Source organism: Schistocerca piceifrons, chromosome 1 (assembly GCF_021461385.2).
Source record: "Schistocerca piceifrons isolate TAMUIC-IGC-003096 chromosome 1, iqSchPice1.1, whole genome shotgun sequence".
NCBI classification, from domain to species: domain Eukaryota; kingdom Metazoa; phylum Arthropoda; class Insecta; order Orthoptera; family Acrididae; genus Schistocerca; species Schistocerca piceifrons.
Genome location: NC_060138.1, coordinates 191937453 through 191950414, shown reverse-complemented (window position 1 = coordinate 191950414; position 12962 = coordinate 191937453). Strand labels below are relative to the sequence as shown.

The 12962-nt window shown below is 38.2% G+C and overlaps 1 protein-coding gene across 2 annotated transcripts in view; it reads left to right on the top strand.

Annotated features, from left to right (window-relative positions):
• Window positions 1-12962, top strand: part of LOC124788213 (cytoplasmic dynein 2 intermediate chain 1) — a 176430-nt gene that overhangs the window by 16009 nt on the left and 147459 nt on the right. For both annotated transcript variants that reach the window (XM_047255396.1, XM_047255404.1), the window contains exons 6-7: window positions 11358-11617; window positions 12557-12707. In XM_047255396.1, the coding sequence (XP_047111352.1) occupies window positions 11358-11617; window positions 12557-12707 (411 nt within the window). The remainder of the gene's footprint in view (window positions 1-11357; window positions 11618-12556; window positions 12708-12962) is intronic.

The following is a 12962-nucleotide window of genomic DNA, read 5'->3' as shown; positions in this document are numbered from 1 at the left end:
CAAGCCTCGCTCTGCTGGGCATTTTATAGTGTAGCAGCATCTTAGCACTACCTATCAAAATTTTCTGATCTGTACAATCACCCGGTGAGGATCACAAATATATGTTTGATTTAGATCAACCAAATATTCATCAATGAGGCCAATTTTGACCCTTTTTTGGGTAGAAATGTCTTTACACCAGCCAAACTAAGATATCGGTGATAGTTTAAGTCATTGTCCAGAAAAGGTCTGCATTTTATCAAACTGTACTGTTGTAGTCTCATGAAATAGGCAGATGGACTACAATATGTATAATTTATGCAAATCAAAGAGAGCATCGCATCTGTAAAAATGTGTGGTTTCATGGCAATATGTATCGATAAAATTTTCTGAAGCTTCCAGACATGTCAAGTGGCTAAAACCCACAAGATTTCAGCTAAGTGGTGACTGTTATGCGATTTTATCTGTTTATATCATTTTGAAACCACACATTCGTACATAATGTATTTCTAAGTGGAAGAAAGCTGTGCACAAGAAGGCTAATTTTTTAAGTTTTCTCAGCTTCCTACTGTGCTGCCATGATGAGAAGACAGTTCCACAATTTGCCCTTGTGAGCCACCATATCAACATTGCTGTGACCAAGAGAATATTTTGTCGTGTCATCTTTGCCCTGCTGTGGGAAAGGATACATCACAATAGAAAACAGTTGATAATTTTTTCATAATGTGAGGCCACAGTCATAATATATTTCTTTAAAGTCAGTACCATCATGAGACTGTTTCTTATTTGCAGTGTTACATTTTCACTACCAAGATTTCGGCTTAAAATGCCATTATCAAGTGTTTTAATGTTATACAGTGCCTAAGATGGCATACTGTCATATTTAAAATACACTATTAGACACACTGTCTAAGGTTCAATATTTCTGATAAAAGCCTACTGCTGAGTATACTCAGTGATAAAATAAAGCAGTAGGCTTTTACCAGAAGTATTGAACCATAGACAATGTGTCTAATAGTGTATTTTAAATATGACAGTATGCCATCTTAGGCACTGTGTAACATTAAAACACTTGATAATGGCATTTTAAGCTGAAATCATGATCATGTAAATGTAACAATGCAAATAAAAAACAGTCTAGTGGCAGTACTGACTTTACAGAAAGAAAACAGTTGGATACAAATGGCTGTGAGCTAATGGCCATCTGCCTTTGGCTAACCAAGTCACTTTCAATTTTGGATTGGGACTTGATTGACACAGTCACACAACTGATATCATCACAGAGGATATGGGAAAGGATACATAACATTAGAAAACAGTTGGATACAAATGGCTGTGAGCAAATGGCCATCCATCTGTGGCTGACTATATCACTTCCAGTTTTGAATTGGGACTGGATTTACACAGCCACAGTAACACAACTGATGTCATCACAGAGGAAAACTGTGGAAATACAAAACTTTCGAAACAACATGGGGCAGGACATAAAACAACTGAATGTGCAGTTATCGATACAACAGCTGTGAGTGTCAGACAGTTACAAGGGGTTGAATTATCACCATTGCCACAGTCTTATCTGGTCTGCTGTCATAATAAATGGTGTGGAACAAGCAGATCACAAGATTCTAAGTGAAAGTGCAGGTGAAATATGTCAAGAAATTTTTAAAGGCTTGCAAAAGTTGTGGCCAGTCTCGTTACTCCTATCAAGAGTAAAATTCGTTTCATCAGCCAAATCAAACATTTGCACCTTTCAGAAGAAAATGTGGTGGTCAACTTTGATGTGGTCTCGTTATTCACGCACATTCCCATCAAAGACACTATGGATCTGCTCCCAGTTCTTTCATTACACTTGTAGATTTATTTCAGCAAATTCTGACCTTATTGTGTTTTTTGTGTGGTGGAGAATATTTTAACCAGATGGATGGTATTGTGATGGGAGGCCAATAGCTTCGGTTGTAGACATTGCCCTGCCCATGGCTACTGTAAAGCCTAGGTGCTTTTATCATTATATCAGTGACACATTTGTTCTCTGTATTTCTCTGCCACATTGTTTACTAAAAACCCACCAACATGTACTGACATCTGCCTGCTACCACTTACCACTACCCAGCACAGAAATGATCTGCTCTGAGGGCATTCGCACGTCAAGCAGAAGCTATTTCAGATGCCAAAAGTCTGTTGCACTGAGCTACCATGGAAAAGCTTGCATTTTTCCATTCTGCGGATCAGTAGCAGGATAGTTCTGCTTGCATCTAAAGAGGTATGAAATCGATTCAGTCTTCTGGCCTCCAGCAAAAATTGACAACTCATGTAGCCTTTGAAAGATAATATAGGGCTCAGAATGCCAGGGATGTACAAAATGCCATGTGGGTTGGATGGTTTTATGTTGGAGTGGCTATTCTGACTATTGAACAGCACACAAGAGGTGTTCCTGCCTGTGGTATCCTGAGAAATTGGAGGCAGCAGAACTTGCTCTGGAAAATGGACACCAATTTGCATTCAACAAGAAATCTATTACCAAGTGGACGAATGATTTCTGGGATAACAATATAAATTAAGCAATCAAGGAAAAATAATTGTGAAAACACACTCAGTGGAACTGACCACGACCTGGAACCCAGCCATCAGATGGTTGAAGAGGAAGTGGTGGTCTTGCAACCAAAATGTTATCTTATGTGGTGCTGGACTTGGGTCTGTAGTGATGTCAAAGGAGGTAGATGATTACTTAACAATGAAAATTATCAATTTTTGACAGTATAATGTTTATGGATAGATAAAAAAATCTAGTCACCAAGCAGTGGCAAGAGAACACATATGTAAAAAATGTTTTATGTGTGCAAGCTTTCAGAGCCAGTGGCTCCATGTTCTGGTGGAAGGATAGAAGAGGGGTGAAGGAAAAGGACTGGACACATTTAGGGAAAGGGGTAGAGTTTATAAGTCACCCCAAACACCAGGTCAGGGAGACTTACTGGATGGGTGAGAGGGAAGACTGATTGTCATGGTTTTACATATGCAAGCTTTCAGAATCAAAGGCCTCTTCTTCTGGCGGAAAGGGTGAAGGGGAAGGAAGAGGGGTGAAAGAAAAGAAATGGAAAGATTTAGGAAAAGGGGTAGAGTTTGGAAAAATCAGTTAGGTTAGGTTAACAGTTGGAACAATGAAGTCAGTAACAGGTCATAGCAAGAATCTGATGTGAAACGATACATTCTCACATGGAAATGGATGGTTCACTGTTGCCATAGTGAGAGGTGCTAGTGGAGTGTCTAGTGTTCCTGGACTTGAAAGATTCTGATGTCTTCAGCATTGGCAGCAACACACAAGTGGTAAAATGTGTTCGAGTATTGTGTTGGCTGGCTGGCTAATGTGACTGCTCCTGGTGGTCATGTAACTGTTTGTACAAGTGGGAACCAAAAATAACTAAAATCCCCTCCTGCAAGTAGAGAGGTTTTCAATAGTTTTTGTTTCACCTCTTTTGTCTCCTGAATACACTTCTCACTTAGGTCTTTTTCATTTTAGAGAACAGGGCAAAGTCACAGGGGACTAGATCCATAGAAGACGGATGTAAACCATTGTTATTTTGCTTTTGTCCTAAAACAGGCTGCACTTTTGATGTGTGAATGGGAATGTTTCGGTGGAGGATCTAATACTTTGATTGGCATAATGCATGTCAGTTTTCCCACACTGCATCATGCACTCATTTTAGACCTTGAAGGTTCTAATGCAGCTCAAATGTGGTACCTGTGAATAAAAAAAGTCATTATGGACTATCTGCTTCAGTTGAAGAAATAAACAAAGAAACATTATTTTCATATTGGTTATTGTGTGTTTTGCATGCTTCGGTAGTGCTGATGAAACAATTTTTCACTGATTCACCTAGGATTTGGTTTCTTGGTCACAGCTATAATACCTCATCTTGTCACCTGTCACAATTTTTAACAATATCTTGGTAATAGCAAATTGTTCTGTCAGGTCCATAACTATAAAATCGCCAATCAAATGTAACAATGTTTTAAAAAATAAGTGCTCTATGCTAACTGACACTTCCTCCTAGATGACAGTTGATCATCATATTCAAAACACTGTTTGGATGAAGTTCATAGCATCCAATCCCTCACTAGCCTTGCTGCATGAAAGGAATTCATTTTATTTCTTGGTTCCACCTCCTCCTCAAATACCCACTGATGAAAAAGCAATGCATGCAATGTGAATCACGTGATGTGTTCAGTCTTTGTTGTAATCAATGTCTTGCATTCCAAAGTGAGCATGAGTATGACATGCACTCGCTTTGCCAGAAAAAAGTTCTAGAACAGCTTTTTAAAAAAAAAAATAGAAAAATGCCCTTACCAAGTAATGATACTAGCCTCTATTGAAGTAGTCCCCTTGGCTGTCTATACACAGTTGCCAACTTTTCTAGAGGTTTTGGAAGCAAGCAGGGAAATTTTCGGCTGTGATGCTTGTAAGCACTTTTGTCACAACCCGTTGGATGCCTGAGATATCTTGATGAACCTTTCCTTTGTCACATTTTCACTCACAGTAACTAGAAAAAATTGCAAGATGAGAGGTCAGGCTAATATGGCGATATTAGATGGCAATAACAGAATGTCTGGTGAGATACTCGGTAACAGATGGAGCAGTTTGGGGTCTTGCATTTTCATGCAGAAGGAATCTTTCCTTAGAATGTTACAATTCAGGGCAGTGACATTGAATTGCTTGTTGCAACAATTTCAAGACTTCTATGTAAAGTGTTTGGCACACTGTTTGACTGGGAGGAACATACCAATGGTAAACTAATCCTTTACTATCAAAGAATGCAATCAACATTGTCTTTGTTCTCAAAGGTTGTTGTTTTCATGGCTGGTGATCCAAGACTCTAGCATTCAGCACTCTGAAGCTTTGTGTGAGGTCCTACTGGTAGTACCATCTTTCATTCCCAGCAGTAATCTTCAACAGAAATGCGGGATCACATTTGGTTCTATCCAATAGTTCAACAGAAATTCTTCGGCCTTCCTCTTTCTGTTCATTTGTTAGTGTTTGAGGGATGAGCTTTGCAGTAAGTTCAGTTTTCCTAAATTTTCACATAAAATCTTATGACACACAGTATGACTCACAGTTACAGGATCGTGTTCTTGAAATAACTGCCTTACACACTCCATGTTTGCATCAGTATGTGCTGTAGACAGGCAACCAGCTCTACGATTATCTTGCACTGAATCTCTGCCCTCACAAAACCTTTTGTCCTACTTGAAAACAAAATTTCTTGAATGTGCCTCACCTGCATATGCTTGCTTAATCATCATGCACATTTCACTAAGGGTTTTTCTGAGCTTAACACAGAAGTTAATGTTCACTCTTTGCTCACAATCAGCACCCATTGTGTCACTGTAACTAATGCGCCAAGAAAACAACCAGTGTGTTGCTGAGTACAGCCCTACCACTAGTGAGATTGCATGGGAACATGGCCAAGTCATTTCAAGGTCACACACATACCAGGTAACAGCATTCGTCTCTTTTTAATATTGCAAACTCAGAAATAAAAATACCTGTCCTCGAACTTTTCTGACAAAGGAAGTATTTTTCCAAAACTTTTGAAACCACTGTACTACCAAGTCAAGTGTATAATAGTTTACCTACCTGCTACTTTAGAATTGTTGTTTCTACTGAATAATTCATTATTTCAACCTTGGGCATAAACAGTTGCAAATTTTCTGCGAGGGCTCTCCTATCAGATAAGCACAAAATAATTTGCTAAACAAATCTTTGTAGTCAAAATATGTAATTTTGTTAATTATGTGTCTAGTTTTTTGTAATCATGAAGTATTTGCCGCGAGTCAACATAATGCATTTATATTTAACTTTATATTTTTAGTCACTTGTCAGAACAACTCAGCAAATTTTGTCTTCATTGGTCTCACAGCTACTGTCAAGATTAAAGAAGATTACTGTCTTTGTTTGGTATTTCATAATTTTGACATTTAGCTTGCCTTTACATCATGTGCATGGTGGACAATGTCTGATGCTTGCTGAACTCCTATATTAACTCCTCTTAATACAGTAACTCCTTACTTTAATTCACAATAACTTTCATAGTCTTGAAAACGTATTGTTATGACTGACTGAGCCTTACAACACCTTAATTCAGACAAGTTTCAACTGACAGTTCATTAGATTTTTACTTGTCACCACATTTACACTGTTGTCATGACAGTCCTTTTCTATCTGACAGCAAAACACTTCCAACCCATGATGTCAAGAAATAAGAGACCCCACAGCAGATGGAGACACTAACTCACCACCATGTAGATGTGATGCACCCATGTCTTTCATCACACCTCACAAACTGCTACCCACATACTGGGGTGGGGGGGGGGGGGGGGGGGGGGGGAGAAAAAACAAACTTTCAACTTACTAAAACAACTTGTTATTCATTGAATACAAAGAAGTAACATAACTAATGCTTATCCACGTAATTCTCAGCAATGCCATGCGTATAACTTCAATTCACATCAACAAACTTAGACAAGAGCATGGCTCTCCCACTTATTAACAATACTTTTATTTTTTTTTTTTGTTCGGTTTCGTTCATTGTATCTGCTCTGGGCAGACGTCGAAAGACACCCGTTTCAGTTCGTTGTTTATCCATTAACTCAGTTTTTTTATTACAGAGGGCAGCTAACCCTCTGACCGAACACGCTGAGCTACCGTGCCGGCTACTGGAACATTCACGTGCCACTTTCGGTTGTAGGTGCCTTCTCTACAGGACCTTTGTTTAAATATTTTTCATTTAAACCTTTGTTTTACAAGATATCCCACAGTCTCTTAATTTCAGTTAAATCTATGAATTCATCTTTTCTTCATAAAGATAATGACTTCCTTTAACTTGCATATGCTGTAGTGCATAACCACTGCTTTTTTTTTTTTTTTTAAAAAAAAAAAAAGAAATGCTGTAATTCTTTTAGCGATACATATCTTTTATTGTCTTGTTCCTATACCTTATACATTTTTATTACATAGGTATCTTATCTGTGTAGTCTACATTAGTTTTAAGCTCTCTGTTCTTTGAATTTGTTTCATTTTATATCATACTTAATGCATAAGCTTTTTCGGGAAATTTGTGGAGAGCCTCCACTTAGCTTACTTTGTTTTCGTTCTGTTCTTAAACGGTTAATGGGTACTGTTTTCCCTTTTATTAATCTATAGGTTACTTTACTATTGTTGCAATATACTTGATTTTGTCACTCTTGGGGAGCTATAAGATGCCAGATAATCATTTTTAAATTTCTCTTGTAAATCATCCCACGATTTGATGTCCTCAGAATGAGCTACTCTCCATACTGCTGGCCCGCCTACTAGGTAACTGAGTGCAAAAACTATCTTCCTTGAGTCTTACCACTTACTGGGTAAAAATATGAACACCCTCAAAAAGAAAGCTGTATGCACTACCCCAGCTGGTTTAAATTTTGAAAATTGTTTAGGCAAATTAACTGCATTACCTAATTGTAGTTCATCTAACAAATCTCCCAGAATACCAGTATTACCAGTAGTCTGCCTTTTGATACATTTTCTTTCATTTTTTTCTAATTCATCCTACAGATTTTGAAAATCCCTTTGATTTTCTATAGTATCCCCACAGAAGTAGTATAGTATTAGGAGAGTCAATCCTTTATGGTCCTTTGTTCCATTAATTCTTGTAACCCTGCCTCCAAACTAGTCAATGTATTCTGTGTACTTATTCTTCCATTAGATCTATTAATGTGCTCTAATACCTCTATTCTTCTTTTCATGTCTGAGATTTTTCTCGTTAACGCTGTCAAATTTGTGTGTAGTGAAATCTTTCATTTGTTTCATTTTGTTGGTTACCTCTTTAAACTGCTCTTGAACCTCACTCCTGAATAAGTCACATTGTTTAATTATCTCCATTTGTAACTGCTTGGTTAGAGATGGTATGGTTGTTTGTAAACTTTTTAACTCTTCCCCTTTGGATTTTAATGTCACTAGACAACTCTTCCCCTTGATATTAAATAAATCTGTCTTTAATACAAGATTTGTTTTAGTCGGTTATTCTTTGGTGGTTTTAATACTGATAGATAACCCTTCGATACTGTATGTAATTACCAGTATAGACAACAATATATAAGGACACTGAGGTGATGAAAGTCATGGGATACCTCCTAATATCATGTCAGACCTCCTTTTGCCCAGGGTAGTGCAGCAGCTTGACATGGCATGGACTTAATAAGTCAATGGAAGTCCTCTGCAGAAAGATTGAGCCATGCTGCCTTTATAGCCATCCATAACTGTGAAAGAGCTGCCAGTACAGGATTTTGAGCACAAACTGACATCTCGATTATGTCCCATAAATGTTCTAAGGGATTCATGTCGAGTGATCTTGCTGGCCAAATCATTTGCTCAAATTGTGCAGAATGTTCTTCATACCAATCCTGAACAATTGTGACATGGTGCATTGTTATCCATAAAAATTCTATCATTGTTTGGGAGCATGAAGTCCATGAATGGCTGCATATGATCTACAAATAGCTGAACATACCAGAAGACCCAGTGCCTTCCATGTAAACACAGATGACACTGTTATGGAACCACCACCAACTTGCACAGTGCCTTGTTGACAGCTTGGGTCCATGGCTTCATAGGATCTGAACCACACTCAGTCTCTACAATCAGTTCTTACCAACTGAAATTTGGATTTACGTGACCAGGCCATGGTTTCCAAGTTGTCTAGTGTCCAGTCGATATAATCATGAGCCCAGAAGAGGTGCTACAGGCAATGTCATGTTGTTAGCAAAGGCAGTCACATTGGTTGTCTGCTGCCATAGCCCATTAATGCCAAATTTTGCCACACTGTCCTAGCACATATATTTGTTATACACCGAAGCACGAAAGAAACTGGTATAGGCATGCGTATTCTAATATAGAGATATGTAAACAGGCAGAATATGGTGCTGCAGTTGACAACACCTATATAAGACAACATGTGTATTGTGCAGATGTTAGATTGTTACTGTTGCTACAATGGCAGGTTATCAAGATTTAAGTGAGTTTGAACATGGTGTTATAGTCAGTGCACAACCAATGGGACACAGCATCTCTGAGGTAGTGATGAAGTGGTGATTTTCCCATACGACCATTTCAAGAGTGTGCCATGACTATCAGGAACCTAGTAAAACATCAGATTTCCAACATCCCTGTGGCTGGAAAAAAGATCCTACAAGAACGGGACCAACGACGATTGAAGAGAATCATTCAGTGCGACAGAATACCAACCATTTCACAAACTGATGCAGATTTCAATGCTGAGCCATGAACAAGTGTCAGCTTGTGAACCATTCAATGAAACATCATTGATATAGAGATCTCCACCCCCTCATACTCTTTACGGAGTTATGGACAGCTCTGCAGGATTCATTATGTCAGTTGCCTCCAGCACTACTTCAGACATTAGTTTAGTCCATGCCACATCATGTTCTGGCACTTTTGCATGCTCACGAGGCGTTACATGATGTCAGGCAGGTGCACGAGTTTCCTTGGCTCTTCAGTGTATGTCCCACATCTATTTCTGTGGTTATTTTATGCAGTGTTACTTGTCTGTTAACACTGACAACTCTATGGAAATATCACTGCTATCAGTCGTTAAGTGAAAGCTGTTGACCATTGCATTGTTTGTGGTGAGAGGTAATGTCTGAAATTTAGTATCCTCAGCACACACTTGAAGTTGTGAATCTTCAAGTATTAAATTCTGTAACGATTTCTGAAATGGAATGTTCCATGTGTCTAGCTCCAACTACCATTCTGCATTCAAAGTCTGTTAATTCCCATCATGTGGCCATAACCACATCAGAAACCTTTTCACATGAATTACCTGAGTACAAATGGCATCTCCACCAATGCACTGCCCTTTTACACATTGTGTATGCAATACTACTACGATCCGTTTAAATACATTTTGCTCTCCCATGACTTTTGTCACCTCAGTGTGTACTTGATAGCACTTACAGAATGTCACTGTTTTGACACCACTACACAAAGCCAGTTATCTTTGTTTGTCCAATCTTTGTTCAACCACACACTGAACAAAGGAAACACAGCTTTGTTCTGAGTACAGCTCACTGGATAATTCAAGTAGCTCGTTGCACTTCAATTCCAATAGGTTGTCATGATCTGGTTGACATGACAATGAGCTGGGGCATCGAGGATGGTCTGTATGTAGCTGGATCTCCCAATACCATTGAATGGTGAACCACCTTCATCATGAAATGCAACTGCTGTAGCATTGTCAAGAACTGATGACCCAATTGTAGTACTTCGATCCCAAACAAGAAATCTTCCAGGGTGTCAAACAAATTTTCTTCTATTGCTGTGCCCAGTCTTGCTACAGTTCCCACTTATTATTTCCACAGGAACCAGTAAGACAAGTTTAGACTATTTAGAACTAGTACAGAACATTTAAACAGTCATTCATGCTGCCCTCCATATGCAAATTGACAGGCAAGGAACCCTAATATGTAGTAAAGTACTCTCTGCCATCCACTTCAATGTGATTTCCAAAGTATCAGAGTAGATATGAATACCTATCATTTATTTAATGTTAGATTAGTTTCATACTCAGGGAATGATTGTAGGAGAGCAGATGCAGGACTCTGGCATTTTCATTCTTGGCAAGATCCTAGTTAAGAAATGTCAAGTATGTGTTTGTGTTATGTAGATTGTGTGGTGAGTGCTTCTACACTGTCGTTTTGGGTTTGTGTTGTTACGGATGAATGTTAGAGAGAGGATGAAATTCAGTGCTGGCACATAGCTTAATTCTACTTCCGAATAGCATCATGGTGGTTGCTGAGCTTAATGTCCCCATCCACTGGGCAGATCACCATCAACAGTGTAACATGCCCTCACTTCATGAGACACTATGGAGAGGTATCAAATTTAATCCATGGCATTTTCGCAAGGACTGTTGACTGGGAACTTTATGCCACCACCTCTCATCCTGTTGCCATCCAAATGCTGGGAGTAAATTTTTGCATCACCAGGATTTAAATTCCCTTACCTCTTGAGATTTGCATTGGCATTCTCGGCTACAGAGGCTGGTCATAGGTCATTAACAACTAAATAAAGTGAACACAGTTGCATGGCAATTGTTTTCATGTATTTGAGGTACTGTTTGTTTTAGGCTATTACTTACTCTTTGAAATTGTGAATGAATAGCTTTTAAAGTACATTTTTGAATTTTTGCTGTTAGCCACTCCTTACCTGCTCTGTTAATTTATGATGATATTTCTGATTTTTTGAAATGAGACTCCTGATCTGAATGCTTATTTTTTGAGCAGACAAAAGTTAATACTAGCTTCTAAACAATATTTTGAATTTGTAGGACTATGAATCTGACTTTGAAGAGTGCACGGATTCTGATGAAGATAGTGAATCAAGTACTTCTGACAGTAGTAACAGTGAAATTGTTGCTCAGGATAATGATCTGAAGAATTCTTCACAACAGCAGAAACCTTCAGTTGAAGAAGAAAAGAAAATGGATTCTGGTAACTACGACTTGGCTGAAAATCAGCGCAAAGAAAAAAGGATTCAAGAATTAAAACTGGCTGTTGAAAAGGAAAATGCCACAGTTGCTCAAAAACGGTGAGTATGTATTGTTTTATTACTCACAATGACAAGAGAAAACTGCCATTTAGTGTGTAGAGGAAGTAATAACAGTAGATAAACACAGAAATGAGAAACAGACATTTGGTGGAGAGGGAGGAGGTGGGAAGGACATATCCATTTGGCCCAGGTCATGAAGTCCATTATATTGTGCTGAGAAATATGTTCTTCTGCCATTGAATAATCAAAATTTATAAGGTTTACAAAAGCTGATGGATTTCCTGGGGCACCCCAACGGGAAGTACAGGTACATCGAGTGCATTACATTGTTGGAGGACAATGGATGCCTATCATTCTCAGACAATCTGATAAAGAAATGCCTGGATACTATGCAGCTCAGCTAACACAAACCTGTAACTTAATTGCATGAGATGACATCATCTGGTGCAATACATACTGTACTTGTGAACCCAATTCATGAATCTTGATCGATCTATGAGGACAAACATGTAGTGGCCAAGCCACATAACATGTGCAAAATGACTGAAAGAGTTAGTATTTGAAGATGATTTCCAAATAAATACCAAGAATAAATATGAAGTTTTTAACTTTGGATTCCACAGCCAGCAATACTTTTAAAAAACATATTCATTTTCTGCCTGAGTTGTATATGTGGATGCACATGCATTTATTTGCCCCTTGTCATATGTTCTTGGCTGTGAGTTGTTTTCGAGTGGATACAAAGTACATCAAGTGCCATAGTGATGGTATGTTCCCATGGCTCATGTGCATACAACTTGTAATGACCATCACAGTGTGAAAGTAATACCTGGCATCTTTATGAAGTGAGAAAAATGTTTTGTGTTTCTTAATAATTAAAGTAAATAATACCAAATGATGGATATTAGTCATGAAATGTATAATCTCACAATTCTATATTTATGTCTCATTCACATGTGCAGTACCTTACATTTTCAGAAACAAACCACCGCTAGAAAGATCTGAGCAAGTTTTTGAAGATGAAGGTTTTGAGGATGACAAATCTGAGGAAATAAAGAATGTCAGCATAAAAATGAAACAGAGTTCCATAAATTTTGAAAGTGCAAGGAAGACAAGATTACAACAACAGGTAAGTGGTATTGTTCTTTGCTTTCTTAATATAGCAACAACAGAGCTAGTGCTCCTTTGGGGAAATGGTTGGAGAACTGGCTGAGGAGGACCATAATTTACAAGCTAATGATTATAGCACACTTTGTTGTTTTGTATAAAATGCAAGAATCATCAGTTTCTTGATGCAGTTAGCATGTCTATGAAGCATTTGCTCCCAAAAACAAGACTTTGAAACGAATTTCCATTTCAGTGAATGCCATAATGTGTTGCCTGA